Source organism: Mustela putorius, unplaced genomic scaffold (genome assembly GCF_011764305.1).
Source record: "Mustela putorius furo isolate JIRA1106 unplaced genomic scaffold, ASM1176430v1.1 tig00003909_pilon_pilon_pilon, whole genome shotgun sequence".
Taxonomy (NCBI): Eukaryota; Metazoa; Chordata; class Mammalia; order Carnivora; family Mustelidae; genus Mustela; species Mustela putorius.
In genome coordinates, this window is record NW_025422057.1 from 7,909,787 (window position 1) to 7,932,997 (window position 23,211).

A 23,211-nucleotide genomic window follows, 5' to 3' on the forward strand; every position below is an offset into this window, starting at 1 on the left:
GAGCACCTGAATTTGTTCATGTTCAGCTGCAGTCCTGTACGTTGTATAGCGCTGGACATTGTCTTCACTGGGATAGTGTCCTTCTTCTTAAGAGCATAGGTGTGCAGATCGATTACAGTGTTCCAGCACTCTGCTCAGACCGCACATGCGTTACCTCATTCACGTCTGGATTTACTGTACAAAGACATAAAGTCGGTGTCTTGTCCCACAGCTGGAGCTTGGGGTCACGCAGCCATCATACAAGTCACAGCCAGTAAGTGGAAGAGCTAGGATTGTACTTTGGACTTCTTGGCCTCAAAGCCTGGGGTTTAAACCACTATACGAGTACAACTCTCAATCTATAAATTAACATGTAACCTCCTTGTAGGTATCCTTATTATTTTCAGAAGGTTTGGCAGTTTGTCAGTTGTTTTGTTTTTGTTTTTTAAGATTTTATTTATCTATTTGACACAGAGAGAGAGAGATCACAAGTGGGCAGAGAGGCAGGCAGAGAGAGGGGGAAGCAGGCTCCCCGCTGAGCAGAGAGCCCGATGCAGGACTTTATCCCAGGACCCTGAGTTCGTGACCTGAGCTGAAGGCAGAGGCTTAACCCACTGAGCCACCCAGGCGTCTCCTACTATTAACGTTTTAAATGAGTACAGTCTGGTTGCTATGATTAATAAAATAGTTTTGAAACATGATTATTAACTAAAGTGCCTGGTTCACTTATTATTAACCAGCACCTGCTTAATGTTACTCACTAAAATGCCAGATTTCCCTAATGCTTTTTTTTTCTTTTCCAAAACCCCATCCAGGACAACACATTTTAAAAAAAGGTTTTATTTATTTATTTGAGAGAGAGAGAGATTGAGCACAAGCAGGGGGAGCAGCAGGCATAGGGAGAAGCAGTCTCCCTGCTGAGCAGAGAGCCCAATGCAGGACTTGATCCCAGGACCCTGAGATCATGACCTGAACTGAAGGCAGAGTCTCAACCCATTGAGCCTCACAGGCACCCCAGTTTGTCAGTTTTATAGAGTTAGTCGGTGACAAAGTGGGATTTGAGCTACAATGCTTAGCACCCATGTCTCTGCTCATACTCTTATTGTACATTTACCAAGTGCCATGACAGTAGCTTCCAGGTGTGTGTGTGTAAATGAAAAAATGCCTCAGAAGCCTGTCTAGTCAAATGTTTCATGTTCTGAAAGAAAAAAAATGTCAACCTAGAATTGCCAGCAAAAATATCATTCAGAAATGAAGATGAAACAAAGCCATGTTCAGACAGTAAGGACTGCAAACATTTATTGCCAACATACCTGATTTAAAATAAGTATCTAAGGGAGTTCTTCAAGCAGAAAGAAAATGATCCAGATGGAAATATGGAAATGCAAAAATAAATGAGGAATACCAGAAAGGGTGGGGTGCCTGTGTGGCTCAGTCAGTTAAACTTCAGACTGTCGGTTTCAGCTCAGGTCATGATCTCAGGGTTGTGGGTTTGAGCCCCATACTGGGCTCCGTGCTTGGCATGGATTCTGCTCCAGATTCTTTCTCCCTCTCCATCTCCCCAAATAAATAAAATCTTAAAACAAAGGGTACCAGAAATGATAAATAAGTAGACTAAATGAAATAACAGTAATTTTTTAAAGACTTTATTTATTTATTTGAGCTAGAGAGAGCTCGAGAGAACACAAGCAGGAGGTGGGGTGGAGAGGGAGAAGCAGACCCCCCACTGAGCAGGGAGCCCAATGCGGGGCTTGATCTCAGGACCCTGGAATCATGACCTAAGCTGAAGGCAGACACTTAGCTGACTGCGCCACCCAGACGCTCTTGAAATGATAGTAATTTATTACAAAATTTAAAAAATATATAGAATAAAAATGAATTAAGTATTAACTATAGATATAATTAATATAAATATTAACATTAAGATATATAGAGAATTAAAAATTAAAATTGAGTTCCAAAATAATGCAAAAGATAGAGAGATAAATGGACATAAAGTGTTAGATGGTTCTAATATTACCATGGCAGTGGTAAAATTATAATTTGAGTAAGACTAGTGACTTAAGGTTGCATATTGAAATATTTAAGGTAATTATGAAAAGAATAATGCGAGTATAAAGCTATTAAGTTAATAAGGAGAAAATAGAAAAATAAGAATATTAATATAATATTACCAAATAAAAATGCAAAAAAAAATAAAGGGAAATGTAACAGATGGGTCTAAAAGAAAACAAATCGTAAGATGGTAGATATAAATCCAAATATAACATTACCTCTAAATGAACTACAATCTCCAGGAGAGGAATAATATGATCACATTGTACTTAAAGAAGAAACCTCATAAAACTGAGCTACATGCTGTTTACAGGAGACATAGTTTAAATTTAAGGAGACAGAATATTAAATGTAAAGGAATGGAAAGAAATACATATACCCTCACCAGAAATAAAACAGGTAGCTCTCCTAATAGTAGACAAAGTTGACTCTAAGGCAAGAAACACTGACAGAAATAAAAAAGGGAAATTTTTTTAATCATAAAAGAGTCAATCTATTAGTACAATGTGACAGTCTTAAATCTGTATGCACTCAATGGCATAGCTTAATTTTTTATATATTTATGGGAAAGGTTTAGAGAACTAGAAGGAGAAACAGATAAATTCACGGTAAGATTGATATTCTTTTACGCACCTCTTTCCATAACCAATAGAATAAGCAGACACAGACACAGTAAGTATACAGAAGATGTGAATAACACGATTAGTACATCTGATCAAAATTTTATATGTGGAACACTGCACGCCATAATTACAGAAATGACATTTGTTTTAAGTGCACATGGGACATTTGCCCAAACTGACCATATGCTAGGCCATAAGGATGTCTCAGCAAATGTCAAATGATTGACATGATTCAAAGTTTGTTCTCTGTCCATGAAGGAGTTAAACTAGATATCAGTAATTAAAAGATAACTGGAAAAGTCCCACACCTGGAAATTAAATTATACTCCTAAATAGTCCATGGTTAAAGGAGAAATCACAACTGGAATTAATATTTTGAACGAAATGATAATGAAGATATGACATATAAAAATTATGGCATGTAGCTAAAGCAGTGGCCAGAAAGAACTCTAACCTTAAATACATATATTAGGATTTAAGATGGAAAATTAATCGTCTCAAGGAACTATACAAAGTGAACAGCAAATCAAACCTAAAGAATGTGCCAAGAAGAAAACAGTAAAGAGTAGAAATTAATAATATACTAGTTTATACCTTAGGAAATTGCTAGTTGTCAACTACTTTGATTTGTAAAAATGATAGTTTCACATGGGTCATATGGTTCCTAACAGGAGACACATATGGTTTTATATGGTTTCTATAGGAAACAAATAATAGAGAGGGTAAACAAAGCCAAAAGTTGACTCTTTGAAAAGGTTAATAAAATGACAAACTCTTAGCTGATTACGAAAATAGAAAAAAAAATCAACTATCAATATCAAAATTGTAAAAGGGAACATCACTAAAAATACTGCAGACATTAGCAAGACAATAAAGTAATACTGAGAATAGATTTATGTCAGTAACATTGAAAATAGTCAAAATGTGATAATTCTTCAAATAGCTCAAGTTACTAAAACTGACAGAAGAAGAAATAGAATATCAGGGTAGTCTAATATCTACTAAAAATATCAGTTCATTCATAAATATTGTCCCCCCAAAACCTGAATTTCAAAAAGTTTGATTGAATTCTTCCAAACATTTAAGAAAGAAATGGCATTTAAAAAAAAAAACAAAAACAAAAAAAACAGAGGATGGAAACAGAGAGTCATTTCCCAGCTATGGGGTTGCATAACCTTGATATCAAAATCTGACGAAAACATTACAAAAAGCAAAATTATGGAAATTTTTTTTCATGAGCATAGATACAAGAAATGCTAAGCAATCTATCACTAAACTGAGCCCAGCAGTATGTAAGAAAGATTATGTCTCACCACAAAATGGGATTTATTCCAGAAATAGAAGGGTGGTTTAGCCACAATTGTAACTAACCACTGTAATTCACAACTTAAACAGGACCGAAGAGAAAAATCACAAGAACACTCTAATACATGCAGAAAAGGCATCTCAGAAAATTCTGTAGTCATTTTTGTTTAAAAGAAAAAAAATCCTTTTAAACTAGGAATAAATAATGCCTTCCTTAATCTGCAAAAAAATCTGTAAAAGAAAAAAACAAAACTATGGTATAGGATAGCTAGGCCCCTTGCAGTGAGGGGCCCCAGGGCATATGCTATAGCATCCGCTTGGAGCTTCCGCAGTGGGTTCAAAGTTTGTGTGCACGGACTCATTTCAAGAACTATAAGTTTTTATAATGTGAGAAAAAAAGCCCCAAACAACAGGAATTGCACATTGTCGTTACATCACTAGAGGGTAGTTTGATAGAAATCAAAAGACTTTATCCAGTGACTTCTGAATATGGACATGATAATGGGGCTGCAGCAACTATATTGCAACCCAAAGACAGTAAGTGTGAAAAATGAGTAGAGATGTTCATGTGTTTTGAGAACTCTGAGACAAGTATGAGGATGTCTTCTTAGAACTCTGAAACAGTGACTATGGAAAAATGAGTGTACACTGAGCCCTTTTGCAACAGCAATGAGAATGAAATAAATCGGGGTGCCTGGGTGGCTCAATCATTAATCGTCTACCTTTGGCTCAGGTCATGTTCCCAGTGTCCCGGGATCGAGTCCCGTGTTGGGCTCCCTCCTCTGTGGGAAGCCTGCTTCTCCCTCTCCCACTCCCCCTGCTTATATTCCCTCTGTGGCTGTCTCTCTCCCTCCATCAAATAAATAAAATCTCTTTTTAAAAAAGTGAAAAAATTATAATATGGGCAATAGTATGAATTACCAAAGACAAACTAAGCCTGAGTCAAAATGAACAAAGGCTGTTTATCCGTAAGCCCAGGGCACAGGGACCTCTGCCCTCACTTTCATTTCAGCGGGAGCAGTAGAAAGGGGGTAGAAAGGAGTCAGATTCATACAGGAAATGGGAAACACTAAGGTCTTCTCTGGTTTCTAAATGTTCTGTTAAGGTAGAAATTTTGGAAATGGAGGAGACTTTCTAATTGGTCTTGAGGTACTTTTGACCATGGACTACAATAGGTCCAGCCCCCTATTGCTTGGCAGAGGAGTTTCCACCCTCCCCAAATGGTCTGCAAAGCCCACCCAGCCCCGTTTGTCCTGCCTGGTCCTTCACTCTGCCCTCCAGGAATGCCCGCTTCCTTCTGCATCCTCCAAAGTATGATGATCTCTTCTTCCTCCAACTATGAGATGTTTATACTCCAGTGGGAGGTAAACACACTATCAGATAATTCTAGAAAGGGGTATAAAATTATAAGTGGAATTAAACTATGAAAGGAAGGAACATATAAGATAAGAAATTGGCCAGATTGGAGAATTAAGCCTGCCTTATCTGATAAGGTTTGAGGGCTGAATGATTTAGAGGCAGACAGTAAGGGTGAGGGGGAAGATGAAAATAGTATATGCAAAGGCCCTGAGGCAAGAAAGTATAATCGTTATCAGGAATGGAAAGAGAGAGCCCAGAAAACAAAAGGTATAAGCAAGAGTCTTATATACTGTGATGAGGATTTTGGTCTTACTACCAGAGAAGGGTGGTATTTCAGGCAGGTGGTGACATGGTAATAGTTCAGTAGAAAACCAGTGTTTACCTGCAGGATAGATTGGGAGGCAGCTTAAATGCCAGGAGACCAATCAGAGGGAGCTGCAGCAGTCCTGGCTAGAGAGAATGGGCTATGAAAATGGAGAGAGTTGGGTAGATTCCAGAAATATGTGAGAGGTGACATTGACAAAATTTGATGATGGTCTCAATGGAGGCATGGGGGGGGTGCGGGGAAATTGGGGTACCATAGAAGACCCTAGGATTTTGGTTTCCCTGGGGGGATGCTAGTAGTTCTTTTGAGGCAGGAGCTGGGCCTGGCCCAGGTCAGGCTGCAGAGCAGGAGCCATGCACCCATCCACTGGGGTGGGGTAAATCTGAGATGTTGCTGCGACCCGAGAAGTGGGGAGAGGTCAGGCAGGCAGAGCAAGGAGCAGGGGTCTGCAGTCCAGAGGGGAGGTCAGAACCACATAAACAATTAATTGCCCTTCAAACCTACGTAGTAGATTTGCCCACATTTGTTTTAAGTTTGAGAAATTATTTGGTTTTCATTTCTTTGTTGTTTTTTTCCTCCCCCTTTCTTTGGACTGCTTATTTTATTTTTCCTTTCTGCCCCTCTCTTACTGTGTGTGTGTTTTTCTTGATGGAGAGGCTTCTCAAGGCCATTGCCTCCATCTCTATAGGTGGGACGTGCCTCTCGCCTCGGCAGCCTTCCCAGATCACTCTGGAGCGTTAGCAGCAGACAGACAGACTGCAAAAGGGACTGCGTTTGCAAGGTCTTTAGAGATTATTTGAATGTGGGACCCAGGTTGGTATTTGGGGTGAGCATATTCACCGTGCAGAGGACACGCACTGTGCCTGGGTCCCTTGCACAAGACACGCCTGCTGCCTGTCAGTCTGCAGGCATGGGCTCCGGTCTGCAGACATGGGCTCCGCCTTCACCCTCCCCCGGGGAGCCCGCTGTTCGACCGCTTCCAGCATCTGGCGGGTCTTCAGACAGAGCTGGTGGGGAGGAGAGAAGGGAGAGGCCTCGAGGGGAGGGTTTGTTTCCAAGCACCTGTAGAAGCACCTAGGAGGAATTTTCACAAGTCCGTCCGATGAGCCCGCGTGAAGACAAGCAGCCCATCTTCCTAAATGAAACTTACTAGGCCGTGCTGATTCAGAAACCCAGAACCGCATGGGGTAGATCTGCATCCAGAATCCAAGGAAATGTCACAGTAGGAAAAGGACTCCAAGTGCTTCAGCTGGCAGAATGTTCTAAGGATTGCTGAATTGGTGTTTCGTTCCAGTGTTTTAAAAATTTTAAAAAGAAAAAATGATGCTCTGAGAAAATCTATATTTGCTACCAGTTAATGTTATACACAGCTGAGTCTGAGGGACAAAAATGTGTCTTCCGCATGAAGGTGGTTTTGGGGCGTGGCCTAGCAGATTGACCCCCCACCCTGGGAAGCCCACTCTGGCTGTTGTCACCTCTGATTTCTGTGCAGCAGAACTTGATGGCGGGTCTGGCGTTGGGCCCAGCGAGCACTGGCTTATCGCCGGGGGTGGGGGGATTGTCTTCCCGGCTGTGACAGCCGAGGAGGAGCCCAGTGTCTCTCAGACAGTCAAGCTGTTATTTTTGTGGTTGGTGCCATCGAGTTTGTTATGTTCCCAAATCATTTTCCCAAGGAAATTTCTAGACCGACTTGCAATTTTTACCGAGGTTAGTTTTCCACGTGGAACTCTTCTACCGCATGAGAGGTAGATGCTCAGGAGAAAGAAATACACCAACGTCCATGGGTCTCTGTGTGACCAGCATGCAGGGCTGGCTTGGGACCATGCACTGTCCGAGGGGTTTAGGAATATTGAACCGTCAAGGGCTCACGTTAATCTTCTGAGCTCGGTGCTTTTAGGGTCCTCCTCTTAATGGTGAGTCAGCAGTGGCATACATAGGTCAGTCAAGTGGCCGGGGCCATGGGGAGACTGAGCAGTGGGGCCAGGCTGTGACCCAGTGTTTTCCCCTGCTGGGCCGACTGTTGAGCCTTGAACAATGCAGGGGTTAGGGGTGCCGACACCCTATATGGTTGGAAATCTGTGTCTAACTTTTGACTCTCCAAAAAAACAGTTACCAGTAGCCTCCTGTTGGCCAGAAGGGAGCCTTACTGTTAGCACAACGGTCCATGAATACACATTTTACATGTGTATTCTGTACTGTGTTCTTACAGCAAAGTAAGCAGAGAAAAGAAAATGTGAGAAAATCTTAATGAGAGAAAATACGCTGACAGTACTGGCCTGTATTTATCAAAGAAAATCCACGTATGCGCGGACCCGTGTGGTTCAGGGTTCCACTGGATCTTCCTTATCGCTGCACCTCTGCGTAGAAGAGGGGAACATTGTAAAGATTGATTTATTTATTTATATTTTTGAGGTGGGGGCTGGGGACAGGATGGGTGGGAGAGAGAGAGTCTTAAGCAGATTCTGCACTGAGCGTGGCTTGATCCCGTGACCCCAAGATCCTGACCTGAACCAAAACCAAGAGTCAGATCCTCAACTGACAGCCCCACCCAGGCTGCCCAGAGCTGAATATTTTAAAATATGTAGTTCCAGTGATGTTTTATTTTCTCGTAGGAGTGACTGGGTGACCTCTTTCAAGGTCATGGTGAGCAATGACAGCCATACGTGGGTCACTGTTAAGAACGGATCTGGAGACATGGTGAGTTTCATGTTCCCTCTGTCCATGCCCTTGGTGTGGGGCTGCATAGGTCTCTGCAAAGAGAGGTGATGTGTGCCCCCCTCCGTATCTGCTGATACTGTGTCAACTCAAACCGACGATGGATAATGTGCTCATCCCTTGCCCACCTCCCCCCCCGCCTCCCGGCTTCTGTGCCCTGAAGATCAGTGCCCAAGTGGCCCATGTAGCGCTCATGTGAAATTCTGAGCTGCTGGGATGCAGCTTCTTCCACAATCCACAGGTCATGTGGGGGACATGCAGCACAGCCAGTGTGCCTGCGCCCCTCATAGCTGCTCGGTTGCAAGAGTTTTCCAGCTTTCTTTAATAATCCATCTTTCCGCTTCATGATTTGCTCCAGATTAGCCGGTTCTGATCACGTCAGCCTCTGGCTCAGGTTCTCAAGCACATCCATCCTCCTGTGGCATCCAGAGTCTTCCCTAATCTGACGGCACCTTCGGTTTCAACCTTCTTTCTCTCTTACCCCCTGCACACATTCCTCCTACATCCCAGAAGTGTGGGCCTGCTGCTCTGCTCCTTCTGAAGCCCACCTCTGGGCTTCTCCAGTCATTCCCTCTGCTTTTCTCTAGAGTCCCCCACCCCACAGGTCTAAAGGCCAGTTCAAACGCCACCTGCTCCCTGAAGGTCTGCCTGGTCCTTTCCTTCTTCGGAAATCCCAAAGCTCCATGGCCGTCCCAGGACACTCGTAGATTTCACCCAGATTATCAAAATATTCCCTCCTCCTCCTCTCTCCACTACCCCAGAAGATGGGGGCTTCCTGAGGGCAGGGTCCATGCCTGATCCATTTCTCTTCACCACCCCGAATGCCCCCCCAACACTGGGGGTTCCTTAGTGAAACCTTATGGAATGAGTGAATTTCCCTTTTGTCCCTTGATAATCGAGCTCTAAGAGATTTGGCTTTCCCCCCCCTTGTGCATAGTAGATATTTGAAGGAAACAGTGAGAAGGAGATCCCTGTCCTCAACGAGCTGCCCGTCCCCATGGTGGCCCGCTACATCCGCGTCAATCCGCAGTCCTGGTTCGACAACGGGAGCATCTGTATGAGGCTGGAGATCCTCGGCTGCCCCCTGCCGGGTGAGCCTGCCCTTCCTGACTTGCTGCTGGAGTCGGGTGGGGGGTTGCTGATGGAGAACAGGTGCCTAGCCAAGGTGACCGAAAACAAACCAAGCAATATTATTCTCATGTTAAAAAAAAAAAAAAATACTAAGTCTATTGCAGAATATTTTGAAAACCTAGCTAAGCAGAAGGAAAATAAATAAAAATCTCCCCTCATCTCACCCAGAAACGCCATGCTTATTTGAGGAGTAGCAAAGTGATGTGCCAGCTGTGCTTGTGTCTGCCGGGAATGGTGCACGTTTCATGGCTGAAAATTCACTCAACACTACCACTCCGAAGCAAGCAAAGAAAAAAAAATTAGAGAAAATTTTTCATAGCATATTTAATTGTCCCTGAGTGCTCCCACTACTTGGAGTAGAGGAGGTAGCCAAAATTAATTTTAAATGTGACCATGTACACAGTCTCTCTCTAAGTCGCTTTGCTTGGGTGCCTGTGTCTTTGGGTAAATGCCTCTTTATCTCCCGCGGCCTATTTTCACTTGATGCTATCTGGGTGTGATCTCAGGGTGCCAGGAAGAAAGGGGACTTGAAGTCGCAGTGTGTCCTCTGGAGCCCTGCTGGTATTTTCTCTGGACAGGCTGATGTGGCCTGGCTCATGGCTGGCTTGGTCTAGCCTTTCAGAGCTTGGGAGTTTGTGCCCATATGGAGCCTGTAGATGACCCCCGCCATCTGCAGGGCAGGAAGCTAGCTCCTAGCACATTCCTAAGGCTCTTCATTAAGGCCTATAGGAATTCCTCCATCCCTGTGCACCTGAGGTCTGTCCCTAGGGAACAAGCAACACGACTTCGGGTTATATGGTTTTCCTTACTGCCCTCGTCTAGTGGGAGAGGGAGGCTTTGCTACTTCTGGGGTTTGCCCAGACTTGGGGAGGGTTATCATCGGCTCTGATGCTCTCAGGAGCCAAGATAGCCAACAGCTATTTCTGTAGCCATTCGGCCCCCCTCCCCCACTGTGGACTTATATTTATTGATTTTCAAAGCATGTTTAATGCCATTTATTGCTTTTCTCTCAATCCCATAATATCCAAGTTCTTGCTTTGCCAAGTACGAATTTTTAGAACGCAAACTCTGTATTGGTGAGAAAGATGGGTCTATCTGCCTACCTACTCACACTCACACAAGACAGATTCTTTGTTATATATTTGGACTTACTAGCTTACAAAACTTTTTTTTAATGTCATTAAAACTATTAGAGACCATCTGTCTTGTGGATGCATTTATCTAGTCTATAGACAAAAATCCTGTTTGTAATTGCCTTACCGTAGGAAGTTCAGTTGTTTCCAATATTTTGGTTCAATAAAGAACCACACGAGGAACGTCTTTGTTTCCATGTCGCCGTGTGAGTCCATAATTACTGTGTGAATTGTAGGATTATTCAAGCACAGGATGAGTACTTACGTGAGATTATGATAAATAGGGTCGCTGGTGCAAAGGACATGTGTGTTTCAAGGCCGAGTCCTAGAAGCTGTTGTAAGCCAGCCTGATCTAGGACCCGGGCCTCCTTTTGTGGCTGGTTGGTCCTGCAGTGGTCACTCAGGTCCCACCTGCTGCCACCCAGGGCCCGCTGGGCTTTCCAGAGCGTGGAGAGTCTGCAGACTGAGACGCAGGCGGGTGTCTGAGAGGCCCGCTTTGTGCCAGGCCAGGAGGCCTGGATTCCTGTGTCGCTCATCACAGCCTCCGTCTGCTTGCTTGAAAGAGCAGCGCTGTGGTTTCTCTCTGCAGCAGGAACTCATCCATTGTTGGTAAAGGGCAAAGGGCAGCCTGTGACAGAGTCTCATGAAACAAATATTTCCCTGTGAAGTTATTCTTGGTTGTGTGTGTGTGTTTGAAGATAGGTCCTTGGGGGTAATTAAACACAAAGGCAGAGTTACAGCATTAATTCTTGGTTGGTGGCGAGGACAGACTTGGACTGGCTTTATTTCCAACACCAAACATTTAGGGCCATCTCTCTTCTAGAAGTTACATAGCAGTCTGCCTAGAGGGGAGCTGGCCTTTGTCCGTGCCTCCTGGTGGCAGTCACATCTGAGGGACTGGGGCAGCCCAGGGGCCCCCACGTCCATGTGGGTAAGTGAACCTTGCTCATCGCCCTGCTGAGGGCACAGGCCCTTTGTGGGAGGTAATGAGGCCAAAGACAGAGATGACCCAGCCAACTCAGCCGCTCAATCCCAAGGTGACCTTGTGGTCTAAATGCAATCTCCCAGAGTCTGTTTTTCCGGGAACTCTTGTTTATGAAAAATTCATTTACCTTTGCTTCTGCTCTCTTTGTTCCGTGCCTCCCATCTTCCTGAGAACTCTCCGGTCAGGGCAGAGGAAGGTGCTGAGTCTTTTCAAGCTTTTGTGAGTAATGTGTCCAGAAATGTTTGAACTGGAAAACGAATTACCGCATGCCATTGTCTATTAATAGGATTTTTAAAGCTCAAAAGGAAAAGAAAATGGAGTGTTGTTTATGGTTACAGTTTCAGTTTTTCAAGATGAGAAGGTTCTAGAGATCTGTCTCACGACAATGTGGATATACTTAACACTAGTCAACTGTACTAGGATGGTAAATCAGACATGTATCGGACCACAATTAAAATTTTTTTAATTCAAAAATTATTTTATTATTCTTTTTCTCCCCCCCAATTTGTCTATTGGAGCATAGTTGATACACAATGTTACATGAGTTTCAGGCGTACAGCATGGTGATTACGCTGGGCTCACCCCTAGTGTCGCTCCCGTCTGTCACCGTAAATGTGATTACAGGATCAGACACTGTCTTCCCTGTGCTGTGCTTTTCATTCCCGTGACTTAGTCATTCCATAACCGTAAGCCTGGACCTCCCGCTCCCCTTCGTCCACGTTTGCTTCACCCCCAGTCCCCGCACTGTCCCCGCCCGCGGGCAACCCCCAGTTTGTTCTCTGTACTTACAGATCTGATTCTGCTTTTCATTTGCTTGTTTATACATTTGTTTTTTCGAAATTCCACATGGGAGTGAAATCATATAGTACTTGTCTTTCTCAGTCTGACTTATTTCACTTAACATAATACCTTCTTGGTTGTTTATTATTTAAAAGTAAAAAAAAAAAAAAAAAAGAAGGAGAAGAAGAAGAAGAAAGAAAGAAAAGTCTGGCCGACTCTTAATTTCAGCTCCGGTCATGACCTCAGGGTCCTGGGATCAAGCCCCAGGTTGAGTTCACACTCAGCGCAGAGTCTGCTTGAGATTCTCTCTCTCTCTAACCCTGCCCCCCTGCCCTTGTGCTCTCTCTTTCTCTAAAATAAATAAAAGTAAAAAGAAGTTGTTTTCCCCACATTTGAGTGGACTCGCCCATTTTGGATGAGCATGTGTTAAAGATCTATGCATATCAGAAACTGGGGAGGGCTTCCTTAATAATGAGTCGTTCAAGTTAAGATGCTTGCTGGCCGACTGCAAGGTCACAGAGTTGGTGGTCCTCAGCTCTTTTCCTGTTGTAAACAATACTGCCACGTGTGCTATGTATTTCTGGAAAGGGCTCTGTTGCTCTCCATACGATTTCCCCTAGGGTGATAGGAGCACGCCCAGGGGCCTAGGAAGTGACTTTCAGGGCCGGGATGGCCGGTGTGAGCCCTGGTGCTGTGAAGGTGTGAGTCCAGCCTTCCAGGGGAAAGCGCTACTCTTCCCTGCCACCGGATATGAGCAACTGCCTCTCGATCTGCACAGGGCTGGGGTTAGCTTGGAGTTAGCTCAAGCCCTTGGGAGGAGCCGTGAGGAGGTCTGGGTGCAGGAGCTCTTTTCCCTCCAACACAGAGGAGCTGCTAAGGGCGGATGTCCCACCATCATTCTCGTGCGTGGGCCAGGACCTCTGGACACACTCCCCCTCCTTCCCTTTCCCTCGTGCCCAAGCCCTCCCAGGCACAAGTCCCTGAGAACACATTCCAGTCGTGAGACCACCACCCGTCTTGATGACCTGGTTCAGCCAGCCCCTCCCCGCTCTCATCACTACGGAGAAATCAGGGGACGGACCGGCTCCGCTGGGTCAGCAGAGCTGCAGGAGACGTCGTCAGTCTAATTGCTTTGCTGCTTTTCTTCACGAAGGCCACAGGCTGAGTACCTCCTTGCCCTGGCATTGGTCATTATTTTGGGCCCCGGCCTGGGTTTTGAAAAGACAGACGTGGGAACATGAAGTTGCTGTGGCCCTTTTTTTGTCTTGTTTTGCTAAGGGCGACGTGTTCAGCCTCTTCGGGATGAAACTAGAAGCGCTCACAGGAAGGGCTGTGACCCAGCCACGGGCTGCCTTCGTTGTTACTGCTTGCCTGGGCCTTGTGTGACCTGAAAAAAAAAAGAGAGAGAGAGAGAGAGAAGAATTCATGTCCCGTTCAGGGAAGCTGGGTGGACAGAAAGGGCATGCGTTCCTGGTGCGGTCAGGTTCACGGCCTGCGATCACCCCCGCACCTGTGGTCTTGTGCCGCTTGTGGGAGAACTCCACGCCTCGCTTTTCTCACGTCTGAAGCGGAGACACGAGCTTCCCTGTGGAACCGGGACCACGTCCTTCCGCTCCTGCATTGCCCCTTCCTAAAGCATCCCCGTGAGATGACCCAAGCCCTCCCCGTGTACCTATGGAAGGACCTGAGTCTCCCTGCCTCACCTGCCCCCCGGTTCTTCTGGGGCTAGCTGGCGGGGTCTCCTGCCCTTGCCAGGGGGTTGCCTTCTGCCTCCTGCTTCCCGTGCCTTCTCTCAGTGCTGCTCCTGGTCAGCTCGCGCCATCATCCCCTCCCCCCTGGATTCGAGAGCAGCAGCCTGCTCAGATGCTGATCCACGTGAGGGCTCCCTGCTGAGGTTTGGGGATAAAAATGGGGCTTTGCTGCATGGAACATGGAACCACACAGACCTGACAGTCAGCATTTCTGTCCCTAAGGCTCCTGGTCATCCCAGCAAAGGGGATCTGCGGACTGCTGCCATGCTGCCCAGACCGCGCCCTCTCGGCCTAGACCTCTCCTCGGCTTCCCACTTCCTGTCCGGCTCCGTGTTCCTCTGACTTCCTGCCCCTTGGGCTTCCGGGTTGGGGGAGGGGAATGAGTGGGATTGACACACCTGTTTCTTTTCTCTTTTTCTTTTTTCTATTTATTTATTTATGTTAATCACCACACAGTACATCATTAGTTTTTGATATAGTGTTCCATGATTCTTTGTTTGCGTGTAACACCCAGTGCTCCTTGCAACACATGTCCTGCTTAATACCCATCACTGGGCTCGCCTCCCTCTGCTCCAAAACCCTCAGTTTGTTTCCTGGAGTCTAGAGTCTCTCATGGTTCGTCTCCCGCTCTGAGTACCCCCCTTCATTGTTCCCTTCCTCCTTCTAATGTCCTCCATGCTTTTCCTTATGCTCCACAGATAAGTGAAACCATATGATGATTGTCTTTCTCTGCTTGACTTATTTTACAACATAATCTCCTCCAGTCCCATCCATGTTGGTGCAAATGGTGGGTGTTCATCCTTTCTGCTGGCTGAGTAATATTCCATTGTATATATGGACCACATCTTCTTTATCCGTTCATCTGCTGAAGGGCATCTCAGCTCCTTCCACAGTTTGGCTATTGTGGATGTTGCTGCTATGAACATTGGGGTGTATTTGCCGCATCTTTTCACTACATCTGTATCTCTGGGTAAATACCCTAGTGTAATTGCTGAGTCGTAGGGTAGCTCTATTTTTAACTGTTTGAGGAATCTCTGCCCTGTTTTCCAAAGTGGCTGCTCCAGCTTGCATTCCCACCAACAGTGTAAGAGAGTTCCCCTTTCTCCACATCCTCTCTAACACTTGTTTCTTGCCTTGTCAGTTTTTGCCATTCTAACTGGTATAAGGTGCTATCTCGATGTGCTTTTGATTTGAATTTCCCTGATGGCTAATGATGATGAACATTTTTTCATGTGTCTGTTAGCCATTTGTATGTCTTCTTTGGAGAAGTGTCTGTTCATGTGTTCTGCCCATTCTTTGCTTTGAACATCTGTTTCTTTTTTAGATAGAGACCAGGAACTCTGTGCTCTTCTCCCATCCCGGCTAGATGGAGTCTGCTCTTGCAGAGCCATGAGTTCCACGAGAAGGACTCTGTTGCTCCCCTGGAAGGCACGCAGGCTGCTCTCCTTCCCTGCCATTGTTCACCGGCTCTTCTGTTCCTGATGCACAGACCCCTCCCCCCACCGAAGACTCAGCAAGAGCCATTTGCAGAGTGCCCTCACACAGTGTGGAACGAATGTCATTTCTCCCACTTTCCCCTCCTTTCTTCTTCTACTGCCCTTGCTTAGACCATTTGGTATGTTTGTAAGGTCAGCAGCCCCCATGGATGGTGGGAAGTTGAGAGAGAAGATGTCTCCTTTTTGTCCTGGTTTAGTTTTGTCCTCTGTGTGCGCTGTTCTTAGGACCTGCTGATGGGGATAAACCTCTACTTTTCGAGAAACCAGAAGGCCTCCCTTGACCGGGCTGTCTATCTACCCGTCCACCCCTTCACTCATTCCTCACTCGTGCATTCCTGCATCAAACCCATAGGATGTGCCTATTCGGAGGCAGGGCCCAGGGATCTGGAGACAGGACAGATGCCTTCGCTGGCCCAGGAGCTCTTGCCGTGCAACTAGGGAAGCGTGTCGGTCATCCTTACCCCCAGGGAAGCCTGCTCACTTCGGGGGGATCCAGCCTTGCTGGTGGCCGCTGTCCTCCCTGCGACTGAGGGCAGTGGGCCCTTATTGAGTTTCAATAAGCCTCGGTTTCTCTTCTTGGTGCAAGCGCCCCATGTTGACTGCTGGGGAACTGTAGAAACATCAGCACTCTGGACAAAAGTCTCTTCTGAGGGTTCCTCCTGTCACTCAGGCTGCACATTGGCCCCGGGACTGTCTGGAGAAGTGGCGTCAGCCGAGCGATCAGAGGGCTTGTGGGTTTCGGTGTGCAGCCCAGCAGAGCATTTGTGTGGGGAGATTATAGGAAATGGGGGTGAAAGGAAAATAGCCCGAGTGATGTGCTGCTCCCCCCTCGGAACCACCTGCAGTGCTGGGTTTGACGGCTCCAGGGATGGGAATGACCCGCCAGCAACACGGGCTCTGCTGGGGCTTCCTGGCCCTCCCCTGGCTCCTCTTGGCATGACCTTGTCATAAGAACAGTCCGGTGGGCTCTGGGCGGAGGTGACTTGTTTTCATCGAGGGGCCAGCTCGTTGGTTCTCGGGCTGCATTTGGTCCCAGGCCGTCTGCACTCAGGCGTATGTGCAGGGGGTGTCGGGGCTGAGGTCACAGGGACACAGTGGCGGGCACTTCCTTGGGGCGAGGCTGGCCTTGAGGCAGGTACAGGAAGATCTGCTGTGGCAATGAGCGTCTGGTGGCCTCCTCGTCCTCAAAGAGTGATATGAGGCAGGCAGCCCTTTTTTTTAAAAAAATAAGGTGATTCTCATGTAATGTCCATTGAACCACTTTAAAGATACGGGTCCGTGGTATTTAGCATACTCACGACGTGTTGCAAGCACCAGCTCTGTCCAGTTTCTGAATTTCCTCGTGGACCCATAAACCCACCCAGGGCCCATCGAGTCGTCACTTCCCGATCCCCTCCGCCATCCCTGTGACCTCTATTCTCTGCCTCTATGGATCGCCTGCCCTGGAGAGGAATGGCAGAGGCATCCTGAGCCCAGCGATTCCAGCTTGCATGGGATTCTCCTTTATATTAAAGATAGCCTCTCTGCTCCCTACTGAGCGCCCGCTCCTGTAAGGCAAGGTCCCCAAAGCAAGCAAACAGCAAAGCACAACAGTCTGAGAACCTTGATCCCGCTACCCTGGATTTCCAGGAATGCGTTTTGGCCTGGAATTATCACTGTTGTCATGAAAAGAGCCCCATGGAGTGAGCTGGCGTGTGTGTGGGGATGGGAAGAGCAGGTGTCCACAGCGGTGAGGAGGTAGGAATGTCCTGGCTATTAGCAGTCTCCTCGGGCTGCCGTAAAGACTGCCCAGACCTAGGTGGTTTGGAATAATAGAGAGTTACTGTCTCGGTCCTGGAGGCCAGAAGTCCTACCTAGATCAAGGCGTCAGCAGGGCCGGTCCTTCGGAGGCTGGGAGGGGGAACCTGCCGCCGTCCCTACGCCAGCTTCTGGGGAGTCATCTAGCAGTCTTTGGGTTCCCTATCTTGTAGACGCCTCACTCCATCTGTGCCCTCAGTCCCACAGAACCTTCTCCCCACATGCCTACCCCTGTGTCTGCACCCCCCTTGCTAGAGACACCAGGCAAATGGGTCAGGGTCCACTTGAATCACCCCATTTTAACTTGCTGACCTCTGTAAAACTCTCTCTCCAAATAAGGCCCCATCTGGTAGGGCTATGGGTTAGCACGCCAATGTATCTTTTGGGGGGGCATTATTCAACCCCCCAAAGGCATAATCTGTAGGCAAGTTCGGGGTGAGCAGGACTTTAAGTAGCTGAATAAGAGAAGAAAAGTCAGGGGGATGGTTTTAGGCTCCACACGCCCTGTTGGGAGTTCGTCCACATTGCTAAGGTGTTCCGGAAGGAATGAGCTGGTGTTCAGCCCATATGACGTGTGAAACCACACTCAAAGGGAAGTAGGAGACTGATTCTCCCAAGCTCCATCTGTGAGGATAAAGGCCTCACAGATTGAATCAGGACTTAGGTTTCCAATGCCAGCAGCCCTACTCTGATTAGCTTATGGGGGGAGGGATTTGGGTTCACTTACATGAAAATTCCCGGGGTGGCTTGGACTCTGACTCTGGCTTCAGGCAAGAATAGGTCTCCTGTGTCGGAATCCTCCCAGGGGGTCAGGGCTCCCCTCGTGTCTGTCTCATGGACAGAAACATCAATACCCCAGATTCATCCCACCGTCCAAGGAACTCCAACAGGAGACTCTCCCCCTACAGCTCTGGGAGGAAAGTCTTCTGATTCCTTCCCAGCTTGGCTCCTAGAATCTTGGGATCACCTCTGAGCCAATGACAGTGGACAGAGGACACGTGTTTTATGGCTGGACCCTGGTCACAACGGTGCAAAACGGTGCATGCTGGGCACGGCAATTTTATCTGAAACATCTGGAATGGATTCCCCACAGGAAAGGGGGATCTTTTGCCCACAGAAAGAAGAAGGTGCCAGTAGTTTGACTAACTGGCTGGAACTGCAGACTTGGGACCCCAAGAGGGCCAGACTTGGGTCTTACTCCTCGCTTTACCTATTCTCTTCACCGGTAGTACTGAGCTTTTAATAGGTTCTCAGTAAAACTTTATCCAATCAGAATCCATTGACAAACAACTACTTGCTCAAAATGTGGGACAATGGGAAGTTGTGAGGAGAACTGATCCGTGGTTTCAAGACCGCTCCAGAACTTGTACCCTTGTCCTGAGGCAAACTGACTAGTCTTAAGGAAGGCAGAAACGTTGCCAAACGTGGAGCTCCTTTGTTCTTACAATTCTGAGTTCTACTTCAATCCTTTTGGAGAACCTTGAAGGTATAACTTGTGTTTGAAGACAAAGGGGCTTTAAAGAGTTTTGGAAAGAGGCCGCTGGGGCTTGGGGAGTGTTGCGTAGCTCTTAGAAAACATCATATGGGTAAATGAAGTATAAATTAATGGGAAAACTATGCTTTGCTTTGTTTTGAAACATACAGGTTTGGAAACCCAGGGAACTGCGACTTGCGTGTGGTCAGCTCACACTCCCCCAGAAGGAAAGTGCTAGAAAGCTGCTGGGGGGCCTGTGTGAAACCTGACCAGCTTCCACTCTTTCCTGGGCCGAGGGGCAGCCTCTGCCTCACACTCACTCCCTTCAGGCCCAGTCCTTGTCTCCCATGGCATTATTGGCAGGTGATACTTTTGCGGATGTTAAAATCTGGGTTTTGGCATCTGGGTGTCTGTGTGATTTTGAGCTCATTACAGGGGCCTTGGTTCTCAAGGTGAGAATGGGCGAACCCTGGCAAGGTCGGCTGTGGCGGCCACAGCCCGGAGCCCGGTTGGTGACCCGGCGTGCAGGGTGTATCCTGGGCTTCGCTCCTGCTGCAGCGTAACACGGTGCCCCTTGGACTCCCAGCCTGGGGACTCAGCAGAGATTGTTTTTGCTGTGGATTCGGATTCTGGAGGTCTGGGCTGGTCTCACAGGCAGCTGGTCTGAGGAGTACCTTTGGTGGCAGAAATCGGGACCCGCGGCTCCCGATACCACTTGGAGCACACGCTCATCGCTGAGCCACCAGCACGCCGCCACTGCCTCTGGACACCCCCCCCCCCCCGCTTTGAGCCTCTTGAACCAAACCCACAGCTGCTGTGGCTCCAGCCTTGCCTACAGGATGCCTGGGTGAGGAGAGCCCCCTGTGTCTAAAGCAGCATATTCTTGGGCAAGGATTTCTGGCTTTATTGTCCAGATGGAGATGCCATGGGGCTGGCTACGGGTCGGGTCCAGGGAAAGACCTCCAGATCCACTGAGGGCTCCTCCCCTTTATCCTCCTACTCCCTCCTCTTCCCCAGCCTGTCCTTTCTTCTGAGCATCCTTTGTTCTCGTAATTATATAAACAACAGGGCTTACTTACATGTATTAAAGGAAAAGGTCAATTTATACGGGAAAGAGAATCAAGTCAAGAGCAGACCTCTCGTCCTAGACCCCCGAATCCCAGTCACCATAGGTGATCAGTGTTTTTAGAGCCTGATCATGCCCGTTGGGGTCTCCGACTCCAACAACAGAAACCCCAGCCCCCCCCCAAGTTTGGTGAGTAAGGGAATTCGACAAGTCCCGTGAATGGAAGTAGGTCCTGATGCTGGCGGGGTTCTCTCTGTCCTCTACTCGGGAGAGATTCTCAGTCACTCCTCAGTGCCATCGAAGTCCTCCCCTTCCATCTGGACCAGGAAGAGTCACCAGGCTGTGCTGGCCTCTGCTTGATTGACGTGAGTCCTGCAGGCTTCCTGAGCTGGGATGCGAGGTCTGTCTCCTGGAAGCACTGGGGTGATTCCCAAACCACACAGGGTTTCTGTTAGGAAGGATGAAAGTGGACTGAATGCTGGATGAGTAACTCATAGTAAGCACCATACTTCCAGAAGTTTCCGTTTATGTATGTATACCGTTGTGATACTTGTTCACTGATTCATTCATTCATTCATTCAGGGCCAACAGTTTGCCCGGCACATAGATCATTCCAGCTAATACCAACCATGAACCAATGAGGGAAGTACCTTTCTTCCCTGTTTCCGGTGAAGAAACTGAGGCAGAGACTGCTGCAGGGACTTACCCAAGGTCACACAGCACTTCATAGAAGAGTGGAGATTTGAACCAGGCATTCTGGCTCCAGGTCCATCTCCACCACTGGCTAATTCTGAGTCTTGAGATGTTTCTCGAAAATTGACTCTCACCTCTGTGCCCTTGTTAGAAGCTGGAGATTGGGTCGTGTCTCCATGCGAATCAGGCAACTAACAGAGCCACCGCAAGCAACCAAATTACCCGAGTGAATTCCAAACTGTATTTCTGTCCCCAGATCCAAACAACTATTATCACCGAAGGAATGAAATGACCACCACCGACGACCTGGATTTTAAGCACCACAGCCACAAGGAAATGCGCCAGGTAAGTTCTGGATTTCTCAGGGCCGTTATAACCTGTACCCAGAAGAACAGTGTTGTTTGTTTTCCCTCTAGAGATTAGGGTGATGTGTTTGGGATAGAGGAATCTGAATGATTGTTTTGGTTCTCTGAAACCACCCTGAATGCTTGTAGTCTCTACATTGAGAAGGCCTCACAGGGCTTCTGGTGACCAGACGAGGTCTCCCTCTCCAGCAAGTGGTTGGAACAGAATCTGGACCCAGACTTTTCTGATTCGATAATAGTTCTTAAGACTCACTGTGTGTTTGAGTGATAATTCACTTAGTCATAGGCAGAGTTAAAGAAGAAAAAGGATCTAGAACACCACTGATATAAGTAACAGCCGGAAGCCTTCACGTAGGACCCACGTTAATTTACTGTGTTAGCAGTTGACCTGCAACAATGTGGTCAGCCCTCCGCACAGGCCCCGGAGGGCAGGGACTGTTTCCTGACCTTACTGATGGGGAAGCCTGGTCACTGAGGAAAGCTAGAGCTCTGCCCCCTAGTTATTCACTCTCTGATTCTCCGTCTTGGTTCTATCACGGAATCACCTGGGGAAATTTGGAAAAACACCTGTGCTTGAACCCCACCTCAAGCCACTTTTTAAAAAGAATCCTTAGGAGAAGGGCCCAGTGGTCTAAGTATTTAACAGGTCTCCTTGTGTTTCTAATGTACGGCCAGTCTTCGGAGCTGCGGCCCCATACCTTTACGGAGCTCAGAGCCTTCGCGCCATTCAGAGCAAAAGTCCGTCCCAGCTGAGATTATCCCCAGATTTGGTTACAGAAACCAAGTAATTCCGAGCCGTGGACGGTGTTTGCATGCTGGGCCCAGAAGGGAGAAGGGACCAGCCGTTAATTAGGACAAGATGAAAGAGCAAGGCCCTTGCTGAGTGCTTTGCCTATGAAACCCTGTCCGGCCTTTGCCCCCGGCATGGTGCTAGGAGAGATCAAGGGAGGCTGATGAATGAGAAATCCTTGGATACCTGAGAATCTGTTTGAAGAGACAGAATATATCCTCATGAATACATTTACAGAACAGGGATTCACCAATGGCAAATTAGCGAGGCTCAAAGCAAGGGCTGGTGGGTGCCGAGAGAAGGAGCCTGCCGCCCCGTCCAAGTCGCACCGTCCTGAGGTCGGAGCAATGAGCCCAGAGGCCTCTCCACCTCACCCCAGGGAATCGACAAACCCAGTTTGTCTCAATGGCATTGAATTTGAGACACTCACCCAGAGCTTCCAGATGCCTGCCAGCCTAGATTTAGAGGTGGGACCCGCAAAAGATATGGTCTTGCTGTCTTGCTCTTCAGAAGTTGGGACACTGTGTGTGGCCCTGAGGTCTGTGAATCACCGGCATTCACAAGACTCTGCCCACCCTGCCACGGCGCGGAGCACTTGCGGGTTAACACAGCTTTGTTCACTGCACGTGTCAGGGTTTCTTTGCGAGCCCAGAAACTAGGCAAATATCCACTCCGCTGGTGCAATTAATGTCAGAAGCAATGAATCTACATGCATTTAAAATGAGCTACTGCACCGAGACTCTGGGTAGCCAGTATCTGTAAAGAGTTGCTCCAGGTAGAAAATCAGGATCCTTCCAGAAGAGGAGAGCTAGTGGAATGTACTTCGTGCCCGTGGGCAGCCGTGCTGACCATCACCTGGTCATGGAGAGCCAAGGGGACGCTTGGAATGGTCAGTGAGGCTCCTGCGGGTGATGGATGGTGGGTGACCCCAGGGCTCCACAGCCCTCAGCTGGAAACCACTCTGGGGAACATCTCTCAGTCCTTAAGGGTGTTCAAGCCGGAATTGATTTGCCATTTGGATTCCTGGCTCCTGGGGATGAAAAAGAAGCCAGCATTTTTAGCAATTCCCTGTATGGAGTCTGCTGGGTTACTATAGAAATCTTTCTACTTCAGAAAAAAAAAAAATGTTAGTTTATCCTAGTATTGAGAGAGACACTAGTATTGAGAGAGACATTTCCAACAAACAAAAAAAAAAAAAAAAAGAGAGAGAGAGAGAGAGAGAGAAACAGCAGCGGAGCAGGAAGAGAAGAGAGAAAATAGAAAAACATATTGCATGGGAAGTGCTGAGGATATGTGCAGGAAGTATTTCTAGAGCACTGACTTTGAAGGCGCTAGGAAGGGGAGGGGAGGGCAATGAGCAGGTTGCACAACACTGGTGTTGCCCGCAGG

General features: G+C 47.4%; 1 protein-coding gene across 3 annotated transcripts in view; it reads left to right on the forward strand.

Annotated features, from left to right (window-relative positions):
- CPXM2 (carboxypeptidase X, M14 family member 2) overlaps nt 1-23,211 on the forward strand; it is a 207,466-nt gene that overhangs the window by 158,539 nt on the left and 25,716 nt on the right. For all 3 annotated transcript variants that reach the window (XM_045068999.1, XM_004751756.3, XM_013055723.2), the window contains 3 exons: nt 8,259-8,343; nt 9,302-9,452; nt 20,924-21,012. In XM_045068999.1, coding sequence (XP_044924934.1) covers nt 8,259-8,343; nt 9,302-9,452; nt 20,924-21,012 — 325 coding nt within the window. The remainder of the gene's footprint in view (nt 1-8,258; nt 8,344-9,301; nt 9,453-20,923; nt 21,013-23,211) is intronic.